General features: G+C 46.3%; 1 protein-coding gene across 1 annotated transcript in view; it reads right to left on the reverse strand.

Moving 5' to 3' along the window:
* PPEF1 (protein phosphatase with EF-hand domain 1) overlaps positions 1 to 27,183 on the reverse strand; it is a 34,997-nt gene that overhangs the window by 3,303 nt on the left and 4,511 nt on the right. Inside the window, exons 2-12 of the mRNA XM_054384788.1 lie at positions 26,853 to 26,980; positions 25,328 to 25,379; positions 19,020 to 19,192; positions 16,648 to 16,762; positions 13,134 to 13,180; positions 8,603 to 8,769; positions 7,496 to 7,532; positions 6,018 to 6,167; positions 3,745 to 3,933; positions 1,477 to 1,662; positions 378 to 520 (exon numbers count right to left, since the gene is read on the reverse strand). Of these exons, the coding sequence (XP_054240763.1) occupies positions 378 to 520; positions 1,477 to 1,662; positions 3,745 to 3,933; positions 6,018 to 6,167; positions 7,496 to 7,532; positions 8,603 to 8,769; positions 13,134 to 13,180; positions 16,648 to 16,762; positions 19,020 to 19,192; positions 25,328 to 25,379; positions 26,853 to 26,980 (1,387 nt within the window). The remainder of the gene's footprint in view (positions 1 to 377; positions 521 to 1,476; positions 1,663 to 3,744; positions 3,934 to 6,017; positions 6,168 to 7,495; positions 7,533 to 8,602; positions 8,770 to 13,133; positions 13,181 to 16,647; positions 16,763 to 19,019; positions 19,193 to 25,327; positions 25,380 to 26,852; positions 26,981 to 27,183) is intronic.

Below are 27,183 nucleotides of genomic sequence, written 5' to 3' on the forward strand. Positions count from 1 at the left end.
TGCTCTGCCTCAGCTTCAAACCATTCCCCCGTGGCCTGTCTCTAGCCACCCTCAGCAAAAGTCCCTCTGCAGCCTTCCTGGAGGATCCCTTCAGCTATTGGAAAGCAGCTCTAATGTCCCTCTGGAGCTTTCTCTTCTCCAGGCTGAACACCCCCCCACACCTCCCTCAGCCTATTCTTATAGCAGAAAGGTAATCCAAGGGCTGGAGTACCTGTGGCCACCTCTGGACTCTCTCCAACAGCAGCCATATCTACTGCATTAACTTTTAAATGACAAAGCAAAAAACCAAGGGAAAAAAAGAAAGGGGAAAGAGGAGCCCCTGCAAGGAAAGCCCTCTCTTTGTGGGAGGCTGTGGCAGCACAGGCACAGAGCTGTACCTCTGGTGCAGGTTCTGCCTGCGTGTCTGCTTGCTGACTTGGTACTGCACGAAGCGAGGACTCAGCTCCGGAGTCAGCTTGATGTAAGCTCCACGGTTGCTCCCCTCTTCGTAATAGTTGGAGGCAGAAAAGATAGTGATGACCTGAGCAGGGGGAACAAAGACACTGCCTTGGTGGGGCAGCTCTTCTTGAGGCTCCCTTCTGAAATGATCCTAGACAAACCAGGCCAGCTGCAGCATTAAGTGTACATAAAAAGACAGAGGGCAGCAGCTGTGGTGTAACTGGGCAGAGCCTGTCCCCTCCCTCTTCACCCTCCAGCCCTCAGATATTTATAAACATTGATTAAATCCCCTCTCAGCCTTCTCCTCTCCAGACTAACCACTCCCAGAGCTCTCAGCCTTTCCTCACCAGGCAGTCCCCAGTCCCTTCAGCATCCTTGGAGCCCTCCCTTGGACTCTGTCCAGCAGATCCCTGTCCCTCCTGAACTGGGGAGCCCAGAACTGGATGCAATATTCCAGGTGAGGTCTCACTAGGGCAGAGAAAAGAACCTCCCTCTATCTGCTGGCCAAACTTAATGCACCCCAGGATCCCATTGGCTTTCTTGGCCTCAAGGGCACATTGCTGTCCCATGCAGAACTTGTTATCCACCTGGACTTCCAGGTCTTCCAACCTCCTCACCATGGGCAGGGACACCTCTCAACTAGACTCAGATGCTCAAGGCCTCAACAGAAACCTCTTTCAAAGCTGGATCTGGTTTTCAGGGTTCTTGCTGGCCTGTCAGAAAGCAGAGCCAGAAACGCAATCATTCACTTAAAAGGGTTTCTGGAGCCTCAGAGCATCTCTTGCACTGTACTTCCTCATACCTCTCCTTGAGGATTTTGTTGAGCTGTTTTCACACAAGCAAGTCCTGGCTCCCTGAAGCTGTGAAGGACTTCTTCAGAACTCTGTTTGTTCTAACAGCTACCTTGCACACAATTCCCCCAAATCCATTGTAAGGAAGTCACTCATTTTTTTTTCCAGTTAAGTTTACAGACAACTATACTGTGGCTTTCCCTGTGAAAGTCACAGGACAATTGTGTTGAACATGAAAGCATCTTACCTTCCCATCATGGCTGATCTCATAACCTTCAGGCTTGAATTCGTGAGACCTGATGAGCATCTTCAGATTATACCTTTCAAACAGCTTGGCAGTGACATCAGGACCAAAGTAACAGCCTCCTCCTCGACGCTTGTTTGGTGTGCAGCCATTTTGGCTTCTTGGATCGCTCCAGAGAATGTCAAGGATCTATAATGAGCAAAGTCAAGCAGGTGAGGACTGATAGTAGGCAAGGACGGAGTGCCTGTGGTGGTCTGAAGTAGTTACCATACCCAGAGCTCCACAGGACAATACCTGAGCTAACCAGTGGCTCCTGTGTTCTCTTGCTTCCTTCCAGCAGGACACTCTGTAGGGCTGAAACTTCTATTCTCCTTTTCCTAAAGAAACATTATCTAGATTTTGGCTGAACTTTTCTCAGGTGAAATATCATTTCAGCAATGCACTTCCTTTTACAGCTGAGGTTTCAAACCCATGTCAGGGAATGGCACCTGGGCTGTTTCAAAGAGAGCAAAAGCTGCCTCCTTTGCGTGGAGGTGTGAGAGGGGGTTGTGTGTCCCAGCACAGACCTGCTAACCACATGGCTCTGTGGTTTTACCTCAGCCATGCTTGGGGGTGGCTGCTCTAATCATGACAAGAGTTGCCTTTGGCTTCATTGTCTTGGTTAGCTCATGATTCAGACCAAGGTTTTACACATTAGCATGTTAGCAGGACTCAGGCATGAGGATAAACTCTCACGGTTTAAAGTCACTTAGCCTAATCATTCCAGGCAGTAACAATCAGCAGGGAAAAGGAGGTTTAAGCTACCACATTCCCTTCACCTTTGTGAGCATGGCTGGGAGAGGGTTAGACTGAGGGGAGCTGCTTGGACCCATTGTGTGAGTTTGTAGGTCAGATGGGTACCATGGGGCATCACCTCTTCAGAGACAGACTTGCTTCTCCAGAAGCTAAAGAAAGCTGTCCCTTAAAGCAGCTGTCTGAAGACAAGCTCAGGAGAAGAAACAAAATTCAATTTTGTGCTCCTAAAGTGCTGTGCAAATGAAGCTTTGGAAATTATCAGAACTTATTAAATGACAACAGCTCTGTGCTGCCTTGAATATTCCAAGAGGAAAAAAAAACAGAGGACACTCTTGAGTAATCAGCCTGTAGGTCTCAGGTGCTGGGTTTTTTTTTTTTGGGGGGGAGGGGATAGTTTCAGCACTCAGCTGCCACAACCACCACTAAAAAAAAAAAAAAAAAAAAGGTGCTCTTAGCACTGACAATTGCAGGCTGCCCTATTTGACAGCCACCTCTGTACCAACAGATCCAACCACATGAGGGCAAGCACACACATCTCATACTGAGCAGTTTCCTCCTGATGGCTAAGAAAAGAAAACTCTGGGTAAATGGTGCTTGGGAGGCAGAAAGTTCCAAGCCTTTATGACCAGGGCTGCGAAAAGCACCCAGAGAACTGAAGCTGCCAAGTCTGCTCCATGAATAATGGGGGGGGCTTAGGATGGGACAACTCACAAAATGGTAGGGGTTGGAAGGGACCTCTAAAGATCACCCAGTCCAAGCCCCCCCTGCCAGAGCAGGGTCACCAAGGGCAGGTCACAGAGGAACATGTGCAGGAAGGTTTGGAAAGTCTCCAAATGAGAGTCCACAACCTCTCTGGGCAGCCTGCTCCAGGCCTCTGACACCCTTCTCTTGCCCAGCTGGCACCCAGTGCTCCCTGTGCTGTCCTTGGCCAGCCCTGAGCAGAGCCTGGCTCTGTCCTCCCCACACTGCCCTGCACATCTTTCTCCCCAGCACTGAGGGCAGCCCTCAGGCTCCTCTGCTCCAAGCTCCAAGCCCCAGCTCCCTCAGCCTGGCCTCACAGGGAGATCTTCTACTGCCTGCAGCAGCTTGGGGGCTCTGCCATGAACTCTCAAGCAGTTCCCTGAGGTCCTTCTTGACCTGAGTTGCCCAAAACTGGAAACAATATTCCAGATATGGCCTCACCAATGCAGAGCAGATGGAGTGGAGAGCACCTCTTGACCTATTCCCCACAACCCTTCTAATCCACCCCAGGACGCCCTTCACCTTCTGGCCACAAGGGCACATTGCTGGCTCAGGAGCATCCTTCTGTCCACTAGGACCCCCAAGTCCCTTCTCCCTAAGCTGGTATCCAACAGGTCAGTCCCCAACCTATCCTGGTCCATGGTGCTCCCTCAGACTCAAAGACACTGCCTGAACAGAGCACCTGCTGGGTTGGCAGGAGGCTTTGGGTATCAGTCTCTTTTTGGTGTCACCTACTTGTTTCCATTCCTTGAGGGTAGGGTCTGGAGGCAAAGTTGAGGCTGAAGGTTCAGCAGAGCCTGCTGAAGAGCTGTGTGGTGTTTTCTGGTTGGCAGTGTGTTTGCTGGGTCTGGTTGAGGGAATTCTCTCCTTTCCTTGGTCCTGTCTGTCTGTCACTGACTTTGGTGGCCGCATCAAAGATTTCAGCTTGAAAAACAAAAATGGAAATGGTTACCAGAACATAAAACCAACACAGAGACACCAGCAGCAAGGCTCATGAGCTCACATTTCAACTCTTGCAATGGCCTCAGCTCACAGCTTTGGTGGAAGGTGCAAGTGTTTCATAGCATCATAGAACGGTTTGGGTTGGAAGAGACCTCTAAAGGATATCCAGTCCAACCCCCCTGAATCAGCAGGGACATCCTCCACTAGATCAGGTTGCTCACAGCCTTGTCCAGCCTGATCCTGAATAGCTCCAGGGATGGGGCCCCAACCACCTCCCTGGGCAACCTCTTGCAGTGTTGCAGCAGCCTCCTGCTGCACAACTTGTTCCTCACATCAATCTCAATCTGCTCTGCTCTCCTTTCAAACCCTTGTACCTGCTCCTGTCCCTGCAGCCCTTTGGGAACAGTCCCTCTGCAGCCATCTTGGAGCCCCTTCAGGTCCTGGCAGGCTGCTCTGAGGTGTGCCTGGAGCCTTCTCTTCTGCAGGCTGAACACCCCCAGCTCCCTCAGTCTGTCCTCATAGCAGAGGTGCTCCAGACCCCCTGATCATCTTCATGGCCCTCCTCTGGACCTGCTCCATCAGGTCCATGCCCTTCCTGTGCTGAGGGCTTCAGAGCTGGACACAAAAAGGGTCATGAATGACTACAGAAGTGGTCCATATGAGAATCAGTGGCCATATGGTAATCTTAGAAGGACATCCCTAGGAGCTGCTCTTTAGCCACGTTAGATAAAATACAGTATGAAATAAGGCTTTAGTAATAAAAATCTGATTTTGTAGCAAATAATTTAACGGAGTGATTTCTAATCAAACTGTGGAGCCTGGAGAGCACATTTTGACTCTTTGAGTCCATCTTAAAGCAAGCATTGCAGCAAATTCTCTAGTGCCCAGCAGCCTTTGCTGTTTTACTGCAGACCCTAAGCACGAGTACCAACCACACCACCATGATATATTTGGTTTGGCACTTACAGAGACATTGCTTTCTATCTGTCAGCGAGCAGCCTCTTCAGAGCTGCTCTCACATCCTTGTCCAGACACTGACTCATTCCAAGCCATAGCCAAGTTCTTGTTATACAGAGAGTATGGTCTGGGCTCAGGGTTGACTCTTCAGTGCCTACCTTCACTAGAACCTCAAAAAAATGCACCAATACTGATGGTGAAACTGCATCCACTACTGTAGCATGCTGCTAGGTTAATTTGGCTCAAATCAATTGGATGGCAGGAGGGTAGCAGTGAAATGGATAAAGGCCCTTTTATTGTTCAGCCTCCTGCAACATGCAGGGCATCTTTGGAGCTGCATGCTGTGGCTCCCTGAGAGCTCATTAATGCAGATTCCTCTCCAAGGAGTTGAAACTTTCTCATACTAGCTCATTTCTGCGGGGTGGGAGAAAAAAAAAGCCAAACCATACCATACATTACACACACACAGACATATGAATCCTACTCTTTACCAGACAAAAGGATTGATGGAAAACAAAATGCAAAACCCTGGGCTATTCCCCCTTGCACTGACCAGGATGTGAGACCTGGCAGTTGCCAGCTGTGCCAATTAAAAATACATCAGTTGGACTTGAGTGGTGTTGCCCTGAGCTGTGTCCCACACATGGCTCATTAGCAAGGCTCTCCTGTGGCAGCAGCTTTGAACTGGTAATTCTTCATTTCCCAGCTACTGCAGCACTGAGCCCAGCCCTGCTGAAAGCATGAGCAGAACTCAGCTCACAGTTAAAGGAACCTACCTCTGTAGTTCAGCAGCCAGTTTAGTGCACAGGGGTACAGACCATGGAGCCTAGACTTTCTAGCTAATGCATCATCACTGCAGGAAGGAGGTATGTAATGTGCTCTCACCTATTTTAAAGTCAAAAGACCCACATTATTTTACAGCAGCCAAGTAATCAGTTCCCAACAGCTACTGGAAACTTTGGTAACACCGATTTTGAAGAAAGTTCACCTTTTTTTCTCCCCTTACATGCCTTGAACAGCAACCATTTCCTTTCCCAATGCAAACCACCTGATCTTAGCATTGGACAAAGAACAAAATCCTTCCCCCACATGGATATATGATCTCTTACCTTATTCCTCTCAAGTGCATTCAGGAACTCCAGATCTGTGGTGTCTGAAATTCCTCCATGGAGGATGAGAACTTTGCTGTCAATTATAGTGGCGAGGGGGAGCCAGCTGAAGATGTCTCGTAGAAGTCCCAGGATCTGTTTGCCATGGTCCTGTAAAATACACTCTGATAGCAGATCCTGTTTCTGCCACAGTCTGCTGCTTCTAAGCTAAAGACTTTGCTGATGTGTCTGCCAGAGCCTGTCTGAGCATTTCCATTCAGGTGATGCCATGAGCTGCAACACCACTAAAGATGTTCACAGAATCACAGAACCTAACTGGCTGGAAGAGAGCTCCAAGCTCATCCAGTCCAGCCCTTGACCCAGCACTGCAGGGTCAGCACTAAGCATGACCTAAGCACCAGCTCCACAGACTGCTTCAACACCCCCAGGGATGGTGACTCCAGCACTGCCCTGGGCAGAACATTCCAATGTCTGAGAGCCCTTCCAGTGAAGAAATGTTTCCTAACACCCAGCCTGAACCTCCCCTGGTGCAGCTTGGAACCATTTCCTCTGCTCCTGTCTCTTGCCACCAAGGAGCAGAGGCTGCTCCCTCCTCACCCCAACCTCCCTTCAGGGAGCTGTAGAGAGCAATGAGGTCTCCCTCAGCCTCCTCTTCTCCAGCCTGAACATCCCCAGCTCCCTCAGCCCCTCCTCAAGCCCAGGGTCTCCAGGCCCTTCTCCAGCCTCATTGCCCTTCTCTGGATACTCTCCAGCCCCTCCATGTCCTTCTTAGAGTGAGAAGCCCAGAGCTGAACACAGCACTCAAGGTGTGGCACAGGGGGATGTCACCTCCTGTACATGCTGCCCTCCATGTTTCTGATCCATACCAGGATGCCCTTGGCCTTCTTCACCACCTGGGCACTGCTGACTCATGGTCAGTGACTGCAAAACTCCCAGGTCCCTCTCCAAGTTGCAGCTTTCCAACCACACATCCCCAAGACTGTAGCACCCCAAGGGATTGTTGTGACCCAGGTGTAGTACCTGGCACTTGGCCTTGTTGAACCTCATCCAATGAGCCTTGGCCCATAGGTCTCACCTGTGCAGATCCCACTGTAAAGCTTCTCTACCCTCCAGCAGATGGACATGGCCATCCTGCTTGGTGTCTCTGCAAAGTGAGGATGCCTCAATGCCCTCATCCAGATCATTGACAGGAACACTCAAGAAGACAGGTCTGACATTCCCTTTAGGGCCATTTGATTGCCTCTTGTTTTTCTTCCATGTTCAACTCTTTCTGCATTCTTGAGTGGCCTTATGGATGTAATTTATTTCATCCCACAGATCTCTGAGCATAAAAGGCTAACACTTAATGCTGTCAGTTACTGCCCTGATACTCCACCACATTGCTAAAGTAATTCTGTACTACACTTGAACAAACTGGTTGGAAGTTTCTGTGTTTACACCTGCAGGACTACACAGCAAACAAAGAGGAGGAAGCTTACCTTATATTTCTTCACAACTTCTTTTGTGAGGCCATACCTGAAAATAGGACAGCATCATGAACTGGTTTTCAGTATGCCCCTTCTGAATGATTTTCTGCACTGTAGTGTTTGCCAGGAATGCTCTAGCTCTCTTTTTCTACTGCCATTTTGTCTCAGTTTAAATATGCTTTATTCTGCCCTGTCTCTCAGAGCAGTGTCAAGGGGCAGAATCACAGAATCATAGAATTGTCAGGGTTGGAAGGGATCATCCAGTTCCAACCCCCTGCCATGGGCAGGGACACCTCACACCAGAGCAGGTTACTCAGAGCCACATCCAGCCTGGCCTTAAAAACCTCCAGGGATGAGGCTTCCACCACCTCCCTGGGCAACCTGTGCCAGTCTCTCACCACCCTTATGGGGAAGAATTTCTTCCTTAATATCCAATCTGAATCTATCCACTTACAGGTTTGCTCCATTCCCCCCAGTCCTATCACCCTAAAAACTCCCTCCCCAGCTTTCTTGTAGCTCCCTCCCTTCAGATACTGGAAGGCCACAATAAGGTCTCCTTGAAGCTTTCTCTTCTCCAGGCTGAATTAGCCCCAACTCTCTCAAGTCTGTCCTCACAGGAGAGGCTGCCCACATTCCTCTGGCTGCAGCCCAGCACACAGCTGCCTGCTGGGCTGCAGGAGGGCACTGCTGGCTCCTGGGGAGCTGCTCAGCAACCAACACCCCCAAGGCTCTTTTTTCAGAGCTGCTCTCAACCCACTCTATGCCCAGCCTGGATTTGTGCCTGGGACTGGCCCAACCTAGACACAGGACCCTGCACTTTGACCTATGGAAAAAGCCAATTTTTAAACTACATTATCATACTTCCACCCATCCTTTTTTTCCCAGGAAGCTGCACTAAGCCCATTGTCTTCAATGGATTGAAATCAGGTAAGAGAGGAGATATGACTCCCATTCAAGTGCCTGTGTAACAAGGATGTTCTTTGACCTCCCCCTCACACATCTTGAGCATGCAAAGCTACAGGTGAATAACTGGTGTCACAGTGCCTAAAGCAGCATCCAAAAGCTCCAACATTTCTGGTGATACTCCTCCCCACCCCATCACTGCCCCCTAAAACCTACCTCAAGTTTATGACATAGTCCTCATGGTTTCCTCTGTTCAGGTGTAAATCATTGGGGTAGATGAGTAGAAATGCAAAGAGGATTATAAGTATCTCCATAGAATTCTTCCCTCTGTCCACAAAATCACCATTGAAGACGTATGGGTTCTGTTCTGAAGGCAAACCATTCTGCAGCAGGAAACACAAAGAAGGGCATTTGGAGAAGCTGCTATGCTGCTGTAATAAAGGACTCAGCATTTAAAGGAGATCACCTGGCTAGAAAAACCTGCAAAATACTCTGCAGCATACAGAGAACTGCATTTGTTTAGTTGCACTGCTGAGAACAAACCTGTCTGTGGCAGACAACCTGTGGGAGCCAGCAGAGGTGACCTCTGTAGCTGTTCTTTTGATGCTGTCTCTAATTCTTTCCTCTACCTATTTTACCTATATCAATCTAACCTGAAAGAGGCCAAAAGAAACATTGGTCTTGTAATAAAAGAGACTTTGCTGTTACTGCAACTACTGCTTGCAAATAGAAGAGTCATTGACAGAATCATGGAACGGCTTAGGTTGGAACAGACCTCAGAGCTCACCTACTCCAACCTCCCCACCGTGCCCAGGGACACTTCTCAACTAGACTCAGCTGCTCAGGTCTCATCCAGCCTGGCCTTCAACACCCCTAGTGAGGAAGCAGCCACAGCCTCCCTGGGCAGCCTGTGCAAGAGTCTCATCACCCTGGTATTGGAGAACTTCCTCAGCTCCAGTCTAACCCTGCTCTGCCTCAGCTTCAAACCATTCCCCCTTGTCCTGTCTCTAGACACCCTCAGCAAAAGTCCCTCTGCAGCCTTCCTGCAGGATCCCTTCAGCTATTAGAAGGCAGCTCTGAGGTCCCCCAAGAATCAGAATACTCCCAGCTCCCTCAGCCTGTCCTCACAGCAGAGCTGCTCCAGCCCTTGGATCATCTTTGTGGCCTCCTCTGGACTCCCTCCATCAGCTCTTGTGTCTTTCTTCTGCTGGGGACACCAGAACTGGAGGCAGGATTCAAGGTGGGAAATACTATTTCCATTTTCACTTACTAGAAAAAAGGAAATCTCTGCTTTCACACTGGGCAGGCACAAGAATTACCAATACAATATCTATAAAATTACAGCTCTGGAAGCCACTCTTAAAAGGTTTGGTAGCACCACAAGACAACATCCTGCTTCCTGACTAGAGCTACTGTGTCCAGCATTCCCCATGTTCCCATGGCATGCCCTGCTGTACTGCCTTAGCATTCCCTGTGTTCCCCTGGCATGCCCTGCTGTACTGCCTTAGCAGGTTTGTTGCAGGATGCAAGATTTGGCCAGGGACTCAATTGCACATTTAAATTGAATCCTTTAGGAATTCTCTCTTTTTTGTGTCCCAGTCAGTGTGCTGTGCTGTCAGGATGCACCAATGAATCCTGGTCTTTCAATTCCCAGAGCAGCACAATCCTGACTGCTGGAAATACAACCTGCTTGGGTTTTGCTATAGCTTCTCCCCCAGCTCTCTCCTAGTTAATTTAGAGGAGTCCTGAGGTTGCCCTGTGCCAATTTACAGCACCCTCTGCTAATGCAGTGGGTTGGAGCGGCTTTAAAAAAGCAAGGTTGGATTTCAGGAGTGGGACAGACAGGAGGGACTCAGCAGCAGCTCCTGCAAAGATGAAGTAATAAAAGCTTTAGCTTAACCCCCCCAGGCATGCGAGTCACTAGCACATGGTCAGCACACAGCCACTAACTGCAGTCCTCATGCAAAGAGAGATCTGCTGCAGCATTCTCCAGGCTCTCATTCTTCTGCAACTCTTAGTTGTAAATGAGAGGTTCTTTTGGGACTTCTAACTTCAATGACATTTCAGGTTTTGTTCCACACTCATGTGAAGTTTTCCTATCATCTTTTTCTCTGGTTTCAACCAACAATAAGGGCAAAACTACATTAAAGGCTGTTAAGAGCCTCTGACATGTCAGAGAGGCAAAGAGGCCCTCTTAACAATTAGCAGCTTGCTGCTGGGCATCATTACTGCCTCTGCTGGGTTAGTGATTAATTCACTTCCTTTTGCATTTTCTACAGCTTCAGGCTAGTTCTACCCACAGCATCCATTTAACAATCTGCCTTAGCAGTATATAATTTAAAATTCAAGGGTTTCAAAGAATTTCAGGAAACACTGGCACTTAATGGCAGAGACTGGATACACCTCACAAACTGGCTAGTGAAAAAACCAAAAAGTTATTTCCCTCAGGTTCACCCAAAGCAGGTGTAAGGATTACACACTCTGCTACAACCAGACCTGTGCTGATAAGCTGTAGATTGCTGGCAGCTCTGTGCTTGCTGTTAGCAGTTAGGAGTGCTGTGAGCAGAGTTCCCTGGGCAGAGCCATACACACTTACCGTGCCTGGTCCATGTGCAGGCCTCCAAAGTGCTTCAGTAGCTATTGCAGCTCTGCACACACCTGAGGTCAGCACACTCCTCAGGGCACTGTTTAGGATTGGCTCTTCTTGCACCTTTAATGGTTACAGGTGGTTCATAACAGCTTTGAGCTTCCAACTGAAACACTTAGGGAGGGAAGCAGAAAAATATGGATCCCAGAGGGGGACTGGATTTGTTGCTTGTCTGAGTAAAGTGCTTGGAGGGGACAGAATAATACTGTGAGATTTAATATGCTTCAAAATAACTAAGCAGCTCTATCACATGATCTCTGCTTTCCCCAGACACTTTCTGTCCATTTTATTTGCTTTGGTGGAAGGACTCCCCTAGAAGCTTAACAGAGAAGGACTGGAGGCAAACTCCAGTCCCTGAAATCAGTGGGAGTTTTGGCTCTGAATTTATTCACATAAGGTTTTAGTCCTTGCTTAAGAGGTTTTCTTCTCTTTGCAACATCTATTGGGGGAAGGGGCAGGGGGGGGGGGGGAAATCAGCTTCTGTCTACACCAAAAGAGTAAAATTTAGGCTGATTGCAGTTGTAAATATAACACACAAAGCCACAAAGATGACCTAAGACATGGAACACCTCTGCTATGAGGATGGGCTGAGAGAGCTGGGGTTGTTCAGGCCAAGATAAAACTCCAAGAGAAGACTCCAGACCTTAGAGCTGCCTCCCAATACCTGAAGGGATCCTACAGAAAGGCTGCAGAGGGACTTTTCATAAGGGTCTAGCAATAGAACAAGGGGGAATGGTTTGAAGCTGAGGCAGAGCAGGGTTAGAGTGGAGCTGAGGAAGAAGTTCTTCAGTATGAAGGTATTTGGACTCTGGAATAGACTGCCCAGGGAGACTGGGGATGTCTCCTCTCTGGGGTGTTGAAGGACAGGTTGGATGAGCTGTCCCTGTCCATGGTGGGGAGGTTGGAGTAGATGCTCTCTGAAGTCCCTTCCAACCTAAGCCATTCTATGATTCTGTGAAAATAGTTGTTTTTTTTTTTTTTTTTTTCCCATTCCAGGCTGTGTATGAAATATTACACTCTTATTCCAGTTAAAAAAAAAAAAAAAAGAAAAGAAGATTGTCTAATTAAAGTAACAGCTAAAAGACTGCAATGCAAGGACCAGCTAAATGTAGCTGATTTCTTAATTAAAAAAAGTCTGATTATATTTAAAAGGCTTCAGGTGGGCACTTGGGCAAAACAAACAAGTTTCCATTCAACAAATATCAGATAAAGTGTAGCAAAGGAGGAAGCAGGGGAGGAAGGACATAATTTCAACATCTGGGTTAGCTCAATTCAGTCTCCACTCAGAGCAGGTGAACTTACAAGGATCAGACTCAACTCCTTTCCCCTGGAAAACTCAAAGAGTATCTGCCACATGAAAGGTGGTGATTCATGCTACAGATAAATGTGAAACTAAATATAGGACCTTTCTCACATGGCAGTTAAATATACAATTGTGGAAAAGAGAGCCTGGAGCTGAAGTTTTTTCACATCAGTAAAGTTTTTCTTTTTTTCTTAACATTAAAAAGTGATCAGATTGGGTTTTTTTAACATTAAAAAGTGATCAGCTGTTCACAGATATCTAAAGGGTGCCCAAGGTATTTTCATTTTGTGCAGACTACTTGATTGCTTCCAAGACATCAACAGCTTTTAAACAGAAGACATTTTTTGTTTGTTTCCTGTAAACAGATAAGAATAATAAAAACCACTTTGCAGGTATCAGTGGAAGGCCTAAATCAGAGTTCTGTATTTTTTCTGGAGGGCCATAATGGTCTAGTGTTCGATCAGGAACTAAGTGAGCTCCTGAGTTTAGAAGCTTTCAGTCAATATGGAATACAAAACAGTGGCAGGACTTTAGAGACACTGCAAGGAACCCTCTTAAACTTGGGTTCAATTCCAGTTCAGCATTTAGGAAGATAAAGATCTCCTGGATTTCCTCCTTTAGAGTGACCAGGAGGATGTGGAGAAAAAAAGAGCTAAAACAAAGACACTGTTCCAACTGTTGCATGATTTATGTGTGCACACCACATGAACACTTCTGACAGGGATAAATCTTATCAGACACAAACACATGTCCTTAAGTCCAAGTGAAAAGGCTACATCAAAGACCATCTTGCTTACCTTGTAGAATATCAGCAAAAGATCATCCAGGTTTCCATGCAAATCTCCTGCAGGAAACAAAAGTTCTTAATTAAGACTTTAATTATCTCACAAAGGAGGAGAAAAAAAAAGGAATTATAAACCTGGAATTAGTTAATCCTAACAAGATTTTCCCCATGTTCTCTTCAGTAATTTGCCTTCTGTTAGAATTAGTTTTATTTTAAGGTACATGATGAAGCTGCTTGTAAAACCTGCCAGTTCAATACTTTTAAAAGTATACAATGGGACTGCATGAAATATTTGCCTTTCCAGCTGGATCTGAAGTTCAGATCAGTCACACAGCAATGGCTCACTCAGGGAAATAAATGGGAGTAGGATGAACAAACATCCTGTGAACCTGAAAGCCAGAAAATGTCACTAAAAGACCTTTAGAAACATGCTAAGACTTCTACATCCTAACAAGTTTAAATTTACTAAGACACTATATACAGCACCATGGAATTTGTCTGATTCCTGGCCAGGCTGTGATTACTACAGGCAGGATTTGATGGGGAGTATCAAGAACTGGCCATGCTTTCATGGCTACCAGAATGACAGATTTGGCCCTCCCTGCAAGGTTTGGTTGGGAGCAGGCAGGGGGATTGCACTCCAACACCTTGGATGACTGCAGCATAGCTCCCCTCTGCACTTGACTGAATTTCATGCTCACAGAAACCAACCTTCTTGCATCTGTGACTCACCACCATGAAGTCACAGAATGGTTTCAAAACCTTTCTTGGGATAATAGGCTTTCAGCTCCAATGAGCAGAGAATCAGAGAACAGCTTAGGTTGGAAAGAACCTTAGATATCATCTCCTCCAACCTCCCCACTGTGGACAGGCACACCTCTCAACTAGACTCAGCTGCTCAAGACCTCATCCAGCCTGGCCTTGAAAAATCAGGCATCTAAAACCTCCCTTGGCAGCCTGTTCCAGAGTCTCACCACCTTCACACTGAAGAACTTCTTCCTCAGCACCAGTCTAGCCATGCTCTGCCTCAGCTTCAAACCATTCCCCCTTGGCCTGTCTCTGGACCCCCTCAGCCAAAGTCTCTCTGCAGCCTTCCTGCAGGATCCCTTCAGGTCCTGGCAGGCAGCTCTGAGGTCCCCCTGGAGCCTTCTCCTCTGCAGGCTGCACACCCCCAGCTCCCTCAGCCTGTGCTCACAGCAGAGCTGCTCCAGCCCTTGCATCATCTTTGTGGCCTCCTCTGGCCTCTCTCCAGCAGCTCTGTGTCCTTCTCCTGCTGGGGACCCCAGAGCTGGAGGCAGGATTAGAGGTGAGGTCTGAGCAGAGCAGAGCCAAGGGGCAGAATCCCCTCTCCTGCCCTGCTGCCCACACTCCTCTGCCTGCTGGGCTGCAGGAGGGCACTGCTGGCTCCTGGGCAGCTGCTCAGCACCCAACACCCCCAAGGCTCTTTCTTCAGAGCTGCTCTCAACCCACTCTGACCCAGCCTGGATTTGTGCCTGGGATTGCCTGACCCAGACACAAGACTCTGCACTTTGACCTATGGAAAAAGCCAATGTCAACATTTTTACCCTGTCTACAAGTTTTGTGTCCCACTTTATATTAATGTTAAGCCTGCTGAAGTCACTCTAAGGAATCCCTCCAGCTATGATAGATTTTCATGACCTATAAGTGAATGCAACATTTCAGCTGTGTATTTAATCTGCATCATTAATTTGAAATTGAAAGAAAACAGGGAGGCAGATACCTTATTTTAAGGAAATCAACATTTGGGCTCAATTATGTCTAAAAATCAGTGTTTCATCTTCTGCAAAGGATCTTGCTGATTTGATTCAATGGCAGGTAAGGAACCCCTTTAAATGCTGCTTACATAGTGCATGGGGAGGTATATTTTGCTGTGTAGCAAGTATGAATCTATTTCCTTAGTTTGGGGATAGGTTTTGTTGGTTTAGTTAACAAATTAATGTTTGTACAAAATCCTTCTTAAACAAACCCTACCCTGGCCATTGTAATAGGTTCATGACCGCATCTTAAAACCATTCTTTGTTGTGCATGTCTGCTTCCTTATCCCACTTGACTATGAGCCACAGCACACACTGCTGCTAGCTGTCAGGAGTTCAAGTCACCATTGCTGTTCTGTTCTGCAGAGTCAGGATACTGCATAATTCCCCACAATTTACCAAAGCACAGCAAAACAGACAAGCAAGGAGCTCTTAGTTCTTTACCTTATGCCATGTCATGCATTCTGTGAGGCTAATTTGTTGGTTGCATAAAGACTGATCCATCCTCTTGGGTCCCTTTAGACAGGAGGGTTTATTATAATTCCTGTTTACCCTAGATAGTCATACTGTCAATGGAAGGGCTTGTTTACCACCCCTACTAAGCCCTCATTAAAACTGTAACTGATTAAACAATGATGGTGAAGTCTTTTTCTCAGTAAGTGGAAAAGGCAGTGAGACTTGCAGCCAGTGATCAAAATACTTGGTGGCATTTTAGAGAGGAAAGTGCAGGAACCTTTAAGTGACACTGCAGTGTTAGCTGAATTTATCCTGACTCACTCAGAAATGTTTAATGAGAAAAGGAAAGAGGAGCTGGGGACATTCTGAAAATACACTTCATATGACTCAGGAACCTTTTAATTTTGTGTTTGTTCCAATTTATGCATTTGTGTAAATAAATAAACAAACTCATCAAGAACTTGTAATGGCAACATTTGGAAATGTATCAGAGAATGTGAGGGGTTGGAAGGGACCTCCAGAGATCATCCAGTCCAACTCCCCTGCCAGAGCAGCAGCACCCAGAGCAGCTCACACAGGAACACAGCCAGGGGGCTTTGCAAGAAGACTCCACAACTTCTCTGGACTGCCTGCTCCAGGGCTCTGGCACCCTCACAAAGAAAGTTTTCCCTTCTGTTCCCATGGCACCTCCTCTGCTCCAGCTTGCACCCAGTGCCCCTTGTGCTGTCATTAAGCATCCCTGAGCAGAGCCTGGCTCTGTCCTCTTGGCACTCACCCTTTACATATTTATAAACATTAATTAGGTCACCCCTCAGGCTCCTCTGCTCCAAACTAAAGAGCCCCAGCTCCTTCATCTTGTCCTCACAGGGAGAAGTTCCACTGCCTTCAGCAGCGTGGGGGCTCTGTGCTAGACTTTGTCAAGCAGTTCCCTGAGGTCCTTCTTGAACTGAGGGGCCCAGAACTGGACACAGTATTTCAGATGTGGCCTCACCAGGGCAGAGTAGAGGGGGAGGAGAACTTCTCTCCACCTACTCACCACATCCCTTCTAATTCACCCCAGGATGCCTTTGGCCTTCTTGGCCACAAGGGCTCATTGCTAGTTCAGGGGCATCCTTCTGTCCACCAGGACCCTCTAGGTCATTTTCCCCAGAGCTCCTCTCCAACAGGTCAGTCCCCAACACAGGAAGGACATGGACCTGATGGAGCAGGGTCCAGAGGAGGGCCACTAAGGTGGAACAGCTAACCACTTAGAATATCAACCCATAGCCAAAGTGGTGCTCTTCTCTGGGACTTTACCACAGACAGTGATCTCCTTGGAGTAGGAAGTTGAGAGATGGGTGATATTTGGCATCTCCTTGAGAACCCTCCTAGTTTCACATAGGAGCTGCAGTACATAGCGGGCATGAAGCAGCTGTGAGGGGGAAAAAAAAAAACAGGGAGAAAAGGTAAACTTAAGTAGCAGCAGCAATACATCTGTCTGCATTATTAAATCAGACATGCATTGCCAAGCAGTATTTATACTCTAGACCTCCAGCCATGATTACAGACTGTATGGCTTAGTGCTGGGAATGAGGAATGTTCATAGTTTTGTGAATGGACATTAAGGTCTTCATAAACCTGCTTTACATATTTCCTCATTTTAGTTTTAGTCTTTCTACTCTTCCAATTGACAGAAAAGGTAAGAGACTGAGTTATGCAGCACTCAATCACTGCATAAGGGGGCTGGGAGGTGTGGGGTGTGGAAAGATGTGAAAACAGACCAAAGCCCCAAAAAAACAAATCCAAAAACCACAACCCCACAACCTCCCCCCACCCCCCCAAAAAACTCCTAAAGGCCATAACTGATCTTTCAGCCAATTCCAAAAGTAATGGGAGGGAAAGTCCAAGAAGGGTTGCCTTGGTAAGACTTGTCAAAGAACCCCAGAATCACAGCTGTCTTTATGTTCACTGTCAAGATGTTTATGGCAGTGCAACACTGAAGCTTCTGGGCTTCTCTGCTAATGCTTTTCATGAGCATTTTGTCCATTTTGAAGCTTTAACAGAATCATAGAATGGTTTGGGTCAGAAGGGACCTCCAAAGGTCATCTAATCCAAATGCCCTGCAGTCCAAATTAATTTAGACACAGCTCTGAGCCAGCTTGGTAGAAGAGAGAGATTAGCTACTGACTGACTTTTCAAGATCCATGTTTTTAAAGGGAACAACAAAAGGCCAATTAAATATAATTATTTCCTTACTAAAATGCCAACCACAGTAAGGGAAGAGCTGTCAGTGAAGTCTGGGTGGGCTCATTTATCATGTGCTTTATATTTTGCTACCTTTAACAACAGCCTCCACAGAAAATTACAGAACAGGCCTCCCACTCCTTATGTAGTCAATTAAAAAGCAAGACAGACCCTGAGCCTTTATACACAGTGCACTGTTAAGCATAAATGACCAGGAGTTCAGCCAGAGTTGTGCCATGTGATGCTTCCCTGCCAACCCTCACCTTGTAAGAGGGCAGCAAAGGGCTTTGCAACACCTTCTTAGTGCTTTGGCAGCTGCAGGCTCCTGAGATTTGTGCTGTCACCCTGTTCCACAACATTGGTGATGCTTTATGTTCACTCTTGCCTTAGGGTAGAGCCTTACACGTTAGAATGTGGTGATTAACCTTTACAACTCAATTCCTCTAAGAAGAATGGGGTGGGGAGAAAAAAAAAACCAGGCTCCCTACAAGGAGCATTTTTAACACAAAAAAGATGATGAATAGTTTCTAAGTTAGGTGAGGACACCAGATCCAGGGAGGTACTCCTCCCCCTCTACTCTGCCCTAGTGAGACCTCACCTGGAATATTGCATCCAGTTCTGGGCTCCCCAGTTCAAGAGGGACAGGAATCTGCTGGAGAGAGTCCAACAGAGAGCTATGAGGAGAGGCTGAGAGCCCTGGGGCTTTTTAGTCTGGAGAGAAGACTGAGAGGGGATCTGAGCAATGTCTATTAATATCTGAAGGCTGTGTGTCAAGAGGGAGGGGACAGCCTCTGCTCAGCTGCACCCTGGGATAGGACAAGAGGCAATGGATAGAAACTCCAGCACAGGAGGTTCCACCTCAACATGAGGAGGAATTTCTTCACTGTGAGGGTCCCAGAGCACTGGAACAGGCTGCCCAGAGAGGTTGTGGAGTCTCCTTCTCTGCAGACTTTCCAGCCCCATCTGGATGTGTTCCTGTGTGACCTGTGCTGGATTCTATGGTCCTGCTCTGGCAGGGGTTTGGGACTCGATCTCCAGAGGTCCCTTCCAACTCCTAACATCCTGTGAGCCTGTGACCTTCCCTAGTCCTGTACCCTCACTGTTATCCCTGCCTTGCAGCTATTAGGACCATTTCATGATCACTGTAATCAAAACGCTAGAAGTAGAGGTCCCTACTAGTAGCTGCCAAAGACTGAATCAAATCTGGGAACTGATTTGGCTGAAAACTGACTGCTTTGGATTTCATTGTGCTAGCTTCCAGCCAGAATGGTTTCCAAAGGCAGCTCACCATGTACCTACAGAGGGCTAGCAGGGAAGGGTCATGGGGTAGAAAGGAGGAATGAAATATCTCCTTTAGCCTTACCTTGGATCCAACTGATTGTGGAGCTACACCTTGACAAGAGATGTAAAATCAGTACAAGGAAATCAAACCTACTGCAACTTACCTGTTCATTCCTGAAAGCATGAAGAAGAGCATTGGCATCTTCAACAGTGAGGGGGAATGAGAGTCGTGGTCCATAATAGGAGTCTGGAACATCAATCTTCCTTCCAAATTCTCTTAAACACAAGTCTTCATCCACCACCTGAGACACACTGGGTGTGGTGAAAATATGGGAAACTGCAACAAAAGAGAAGAAAACCAACAGTGTGGAAACTCCACCAGTCCCCCACAGGGCCTGGTAACAGAATGAGTTTATAGTAGCAGAACTCCAGGTGTCCCCAGATTGTTTCACAATACTAAAAACAAAAAAACCAACCAACCAACCTAAACCAAAGCAAACCCCAAAGAAGAAAAAACAAAACCAAACCAACCCAAAACAAACCAAACCCAAAACCCCCAAACAAAAAAACAACCAACCACCCAACATCCCAAACAACCAACCAACACAAAAAACCCCAGGCCAAATCACCAGCAAGAGATTTTGCATTGAAGCTGCGGAGCAATCTGCTCTTATAGGTAATAAGAGATGTGACCTGTCACAGGCTTTCTCCTCTTTCCCCCACAAAGCAAGAAAATTCAAAAGTCATGGTTGATCATTCAGGGACCAGCATCCGTTTAAAGTTTACACTTTGAATACAGCCTTTAAAGCTTCACTTTTATTGCTTTTGTTTTCTATGTAAAATTTTGAGGCTAAATACCAGAAATGATATTAAAAACCCCCTACTTGTTTGCAGTGGATTGCAAAGCATTCCCTTCTGATACATTTAGCAGATAATACAAGCTTCTGGCTGGTTGCCATAAAACCATTGGATGAAATAAAGTAAACAAAAACATAGAGGTAAAAGTAGAGCATAGGTACTACTTTTCCTGGAACACAGAGAGAAGCAGGAACATTGCTAATTACTTCAATATTTTCTTGGCATAGCCTTGGATTGTAACTGAGTGGACAGGGGATTTTAGTGTTTTCTTCTTGCAGGTTGCCTTTATAGTACATCATTCTAAAAGAGAACCCCAAACCTCAGAGGACAATGTTATAGAATCATAGAATGGTTTAGGTTGGAAGTGACCTCTGAAGGTCATCCAGTCCAAGCCCCTCTGCACTCAGCAGGGACATCCTCCACTAGAGCAGGTTGCCCAGAACCCTTTCCAGCCTCACCTTGAATATCTCCAGGAATGGGACCTCGACCTGGGCAACCTGTTCCAGTGTTCCACCACCCTCACAGTGCAGAGCCTGTTCCTACCATCCAATCTAAATCTGCTCTTCTCCAGTTTGAAGCCATTGCTCCTCATCCTATTACTACAGGCAGCTGCTATTGCAGCATTGCTCTTGTGAGGTGATTATCATCAGCACTTCGTGCTGGGCTGCAGGCAAGTTTTCTGTAACCTTGATTAGATGCAACTGGAAATAAAAATGTATTATTTATTGCTGGAGGAATACCTGTGGCTGTGCCTCAATGTTCACAGCATGCAAAGTGTCATGTGGCTTCATAAATGATGAGATTCATAAAGGTCAATTTGTCTTGTAAGTGGATAAATTCAAAGTTAAAGAAATAAATGGATAAAAAAATACACTTTGTCAGCTCTGGATTAAAAAACCAAAACAAACTACATCTTTTGTATCAGCTCTTCTGCTGTGAGCTGATTAGCACATTCAGTGTGCAGCCATGCAAATGGATTAAGGCATCAAGTAACAGCAAGGTGCTCAGGGTTCATTGTTTCCACCCAGTACAGTCTGATTTAGAGTCTTGCACTACAGTTCTGGCTTCTGACCAGAACGTCACCCACGGCCTCAAACTGCTGAGTCCCACGTAGTGATCAGCCAAGCACATCTGCACCAAGCCTTGGGCCAGCTCTAGCAGCAGCTCCCTGGACAGCACCTCCCTGGACAGCACCTCCCTCTGTGCCCTACCTCTCAGGAGGTGGCTGGCTGCAGATTATGGAGCCAGTTCCTCAGACCACCTGAAATCCTCCTTGCTTGCCTGTTCTTGCCAGAGATTCTCCTCATCTGATGTGACTCCTTCAAAGTCAGAGTTCTTCTCAGTACTTCAAGCCAGCCCATGCCTGCTCCTGCTCCAGTCCTCCCTTCCTGCACAGAGCAAGCTACTCATCTTTTTACTTCTGAACATGAATCTGCCTTCTTTACAGCCACACTTCTGTTTTGGCACATTCCCAGGCTGGGAAACCCAATCTCCTTTCCTGTAGGGCATCTCTCTGCAAAGCACCTCCCCATTTGCCACCACTTCTGGACAAATGCTCAAAAGTCAGTCATGGTCATTAGCCTTAGAGAGCACTTATGTCTCCTGAGGCAATCTTTCAGATAGATTCTAAGGCTCCTTCCCACACAGAACAACTGTCTCATCTCAGAACAGTCAGTAATGGATCCCCTAATGCAGCCTGGGGATTAGCATGCTGGCCAACAAGTACCCCAGCTCCCCTCACAAGCCCCATGCAGGGCTGTTTCTGAAGGATCAGTACCTTTCTCATTAGTCATCTTCTAGGCAAAGTTGTAAAGGCTCTTCCATCAGCCCTTCTTGAAATGCAGGGATGGAAACTTTTGGCATGCCTAGCTCAGGTATATATGTTAAGAATGAATGAAATACCCTCTGTCAGCATCTGTACCTCTCCACTGACTACAGGGAGGACAGGGAACAACCTGCTTTGTGCTTTGACACTGGAAGTCTAGCCCAAGCTCAGTGAGTTGAGCCTTCACTCTTAGCAGACCCCACACAAGCACCCTACAGGACAAGAGCCACATTCATGTTAAACCTGAAAGTTCAGAACTGTGTGGAGCCAGCTGAGCCACAGAAAGCCCAGGGACCTGCTTCTCCTGACAAGACACCTGCCCATGGGAGTTAAGTAGATAAAGACATCAGTTCCAAGAACATAATCACTACTGGGTTAACATGGAATCAGCTACTTCCATAGCCAATGCACATTCAGACTGATCACTGGAGTGCCTGAGAGCACCTCTGACTCCTGGGGAGTGCTTTTACCTCTGCCAGATACTGCTCCACAGCCAGCAGGTCAAAGCCAGACAGACTTTGAGCCCACTAAGGAACAAAGATTGCTATTACACTCCAAACATTTATTCCTTCACTCAGCTCCTGCTGCTGCAAGCAGCTGTGCCTTACTCCCCACTGCAAGAATCCCTCTATGCAAAAACCCTTGGAAGGGTCTTAATGCTTTAAGGGAGACATCACAGGCAGAGATACTGCAGAAGACAGCACTTATGTTCCCTTTTGGAGGAAGACCTCAGGAGGTGTGTGGCTCCTGCCCTGGTGATCCTGAAAGGCACAGCCAAGGGTGCCTTGGACTATCAGTCTCACCACTTTGCTCAGGGCATGTTTGCCCTCAATGCACCCAACAAAAGAATGAGTAAATGGCTCATCTTTTGTTGGAAAAGTAGTTTCCAACTTTCTCTGACAAGACACCTTCCCACTAAAAGGCTGAGTAGGTATGCAGATTTTTTTCAGGGAGGGAGGAGGAAGAGTGTAAGGCAGAAAAGGTTTTCATTCATACTTCCCATTCATACTTTCCCATTACTTTGGAAAAGAGCCTTTAGTCAGAAGCAGAACAAGACACAGAGCTTTACAGTATCCCAATCACAACTTAAGCTACACTGACATATTAAGCAGGGTGAGAGGATGAAAAAAGCTTCAGGGTAGAACAGAACAATCATATTAAAAGTACTGTTGTGTTAATGAGATGGTGGCTGCTGGCTTCCTTGGAAAAACATGTTCTGAAGAAGCAGATTAAAACCAGGGAACTGACAAGATGAATGGTGGAGACTGAGCAGTTTATAAGGCCAGCAAAAACACAGATCAATGTCTTCGGGTAGCTTTCTCACCACATGCTGAGAGGAACAGGCAACCTATTGGCTGCTAAGAATATTATATCCTATCTTCTTGGAGAGGGCTTGAGAACCATATGCTGACACCTGAAGTGAGCATACATTGATGGAAAGACAGCTAGAAAATGGTGGGGTTAGAAAACAGAGGTTTGAAGCCTCTCTGCTTGTTATGTTTACACTCACTGTAACTTGCATCTTAAGGCTGTGATTCAGCAGAAGTGGAAGAAGGTCATTAAAAATCATTCTGTTCAGCACTGATTTTGCTCCAGAGAGGCTAGCATGGGTGCTGCAAAGGTCGCATAGAGGGGCAAGCAATCAAGAGCTTGAAGAATGCACCCAGTCAATAGTGGGACAAACAGCCAGGAACCACACAATAGAAATTTGATATGCAATTTCTCCAAAGAAAACAACCCCAAGTCAGCTTCTTTGCACAGGTGGTCTCAGGCATCTCTATTAAACACCTACCTTACAAAATGTGGTTTGTTTTGGGTTCTGGTATCTGTAGCATGAGGTGTTAGAAAAGGGGAAATAACAAACCAAGATAAAGACAAAGCCTTTAGAGCAGTTATCAAGTCCTAGCAGCTTCAGCCCTAATGGATGAAAGTTTTAAGCAAGCAAGGCAAAAGAACTTTACCATAAACCATGGATTTCACCATGTGTTTCAGTCTGTTCCAGAAAAAGATCACCCAAGTAGGTGACAAGGGACAGTTCACTCCCTCCCCATCTCCCTGTGCAGAGGTGGGGCCTGGATCTCTACCTGCCCACAAATGGCCTATGAACATAGCAGAGTGCTCTGTCCCAGCCATGTCCTGAGCCCCAGCACTTCACCTTTGTTTCTTCTGTCAACAGACAGTTAAAAAAGGTGGATAAATCATATCTACAACAGGCAGCTGGAAAAATTCCTTTTAATATTATAATGAAAATAGAGATCAGCACTATTTTTCCAACTCTCAGATCTGCCACTACTATTTTCTTTCCCCACTCAGGTGAAAAAGCTGAACTGAGGCACACTGTCAGCATGTAGAAGCAGATGAAGTAAGCAGGGTTTGATTTTCAAGTTTGCCAATTCCTTCCCAGAAAGTTACATTACTAAAGCAGATTTTAATTTTTTCTTCCAGAATACAGTGGTAATGGACACAAATCAAAGGAAGGATTGTTGCATCATTCTCCTTGGCTTTGGAACAAGGTTCAAACGTAATTTCTTCTTCTGTAGAGCACAGAGAGCATTAGGCACTCTAAAGTATTTAAGAGAGAAAAATCACCATTGCTAATGGTGGGCATTAGACACTGAACCACTTAGGTTTTGATGGTGGTTTTCTCCTGCTATCAAAGTGCCTTGTGCAAATTTTAATTGGAATAACCTGTGGCTGGACCAGATGAAGGAGAAAGGACATTCTCTTGTAATTTAATAAGAAGGGGACAGCCTCCTTTTTAACTTCCACTGGGATTAGATCTATTCTAAATTTATTCAGGGAATTCATGTTTGTTTTCTGGATTTAGGAATAACTTTCAGTCTGTCCTTCTGTTGAGCTTGACCTCAAAAGTTTGTCCAAGGATCCCAAAATACTTCAAAAATTAAAGCTTGTGCTTCAAAAATTAAAGGTTGTGCTTGAGGAAGGTAGATTTTAAGCCTGAGAAGAGAAGATTTAATCTAGATATTAGGAAGAAATTCTTTCCAGTGAGAGTGGTGAGACCCTGGGACAGGTTGCCCAGGGAGGTCATGGATACTTCCTCCCTGGAAATGTTCAGTGTCAGGCTGGATGAGGCCTGGAGCAAGCTGGTCTAGTGGAAGGTGTCCCTGCCCATGGCAGGGGACCTGGAACTAGATGACCTGTAAGGTCCCTTCCAACCCAAACCATTCTATGAATCTATGAACAAACTACAGCTTTAATTGAGATAGCTTCTAAAGATTGATCTCCAGCAGTTTAGATTTACTTCATTTTTAGTCATTCATATACTGATACAGGTTCTACAGTGAAAGCTAGAACAAATTAAGAAGTGGTCCCAAACTGTTTCAAGAAAAAACAAATATCAGAAAAAGAAGAGCAACCTCCTTGAAGGCAAGTTCTTTGATTGTATCTGCCCTAAAGCAACCAGACATAGCCTTTCTGAATATTCAGATTTCATTGTTTAAGAAAAACACACAGAAAGCTGTTAAAGTTGTTGTCTGTAAGACTACTACAAGAACTGCTTAAGGGCAGTAACATAAGAAACACTCTGAGCATCCCTGAGTATTCTTGTAAGGACAACAGGTGTCTGTTCTGTCTTACATCTTGACTCACCAAGTAGATACTGAGTAGAGCCATCACTTACAAGACAAAATTCTTACTATAAGGTTTGGGAAATCAAACCTCAGCTCCAGCATGTGCCCCAGGCTGTAAATACCACATTGAAACGAAACTTTCCTCACATCAGCTTTTCCAAAGAGAATCTCCAGATTACTTTGATTCATTTATCCTTACCTGAATCAGGCTGAGTACAGTGATCCAGCATGAAGGTAAAAAAGTTGGATAGCTAAGTATAGAAAAGAAAACAACAAACACAAACTGATCAGTTTAGGGGACCCAGCAAACATTAATATTCTTTTTCCTTACTCAATTACTAACAATTTCCCATTTAGGGGGATCTAAGACACTACTGAATGTTTCCATAGCATCAGCCTGCAATAATGGCACAAATTCTGTCCTACTACAAAAATGGCTCAGTCATTTCCCTCTTTGCTATGAAGTAACAGATTGACACCATATGAATGCATAAAAAGCTCCAGGCCTGTTTCAGTGCTGCTGGCATTTTGGGGTATAATTTGTCTTGCCCTCCATCTGGACTACTTGCCTAGACATCCTTCCTAGTCAGTAGAAAAATAGTGCTACAGGGCACTGAACTGACTTCAGACACTGATGCTGGGCTGAACACAGTGCATTAGAGGTTGGAAGGGACCTCCAGAGAGCATCCAGTCCAACCCTGCCTGCACTGATGTATTGAGATGCTGGTATCTCTGTTGCATATATCTTGCCTCACAAACATGATTAAGATCACCCTTAGTGACATAACCTGCAATTCCTGGCTAACAGAGCTGTTCTACAAGAATCTCTAGCCTAGGGATCACAGTATAGCAGAGGTTGGAAGGGACCTGAGGAGATCATCAGGTCCAATCCCCCTGCCAGAGCAGGATCACTTAGGATAGTCCTCACAGGAATGCATCCAGGTGGGTTTGGAAAGTCTCCAGAGAAGGAGACTCCACAACCCCCTGAGGAACTTGTTCCAGTGCTCTGTCACCCTCACCCTGTAAAGTCTCACCCTCACTCTGTCACCCTGTAAAGAAGTTTCTCCTCATCTTGAGGTGAAATTCTTCTATGTTCTAGTTTGAACCCATTGTTCCTTTTCTTATCACTGTGAATCACTGAAAAGAGCCTGGCCCCCTGCACTTGATACCCACCCCTCAGATATTTATTGACATTGATCAGATCCCCTCTCAGTCTTCTCTTCTCAAGATTAAATAGCCCCAGGGATCCCAGTCTCTCTTTATAGGGGAGACACCCAAGTCCCCTAATCATCCTTGTGGCTCTGGTATGGTTGTATGGGCAGAATGGTGTCATGCTCTTAGTTGGCTATACACACGCACACATATATATAACTAAATTAGTTCTTTACCATGAGGGTGGTGGAACACTGGAACAGGTTGCCCAGGGAGGTGGTTGAGGCTCCACCCCTGGAGATATTCAAGGTGAGGCTCAACCGGACTGGGGGCAACACGATCTAGTTGAGGATGCCCCTGCTTACTGCAGAGGGGGTTGGACTAGACAACCTTTGGAAGTCCCTTCCAACTCAACCCATTCTATGATTCTACACGTGAGGCACAGAAGTAGTTTGATAATACAGGACACAGACTTGTAGGGAGAAAAAGCCACACATGCATTTTGTTTGTGCAGCTTCAGCTCTCTGGGAATAACACAACTGCCTGTAGAGGAAGAATGGAAGATTACAAACCTGCAGCTGATCTTGCTCATCAGCATATTCAATTGACTGGAAGATACTCAGCGAGTAGCGGCGCCTCGTCTCCAGCCGGGCCATGGTGAAGCGGTACCAGTTCTGGATGAGGATGGCAGCTCTGATGACTGGCAAAAGAGAAGGCAATGGAGTGCTCATGGGTACAGTGCAAGCTGCACTGAAAACACATGCAGTCTTTGCAGATGGATGACCAATTCAGACCACTGTGCACAGCTGACATTAGGACTGGTCTCTGGAAAAGAGAGACTGAAATAGTGCTCTCCAGTAATGAATAAATGCTGCCTTTACTATTTCTGTCTTCAGGGCCAGA

The sequence above is a fragment of the Indicator indicator genome, chromosome 1 (assembly GCF_027791375.1).
Source record: "Indicator indicator isolate 239-I01 chromosome 1, UM_Iind_1.1, whole genome shotgun sequence".
Taxonomy (NCBI): domain Eukaryota; kingdom Metazoa; phylum Chordata; class Aves; order Piciformes; family Indicatoridae; genus Indicator; species Indicator indicator.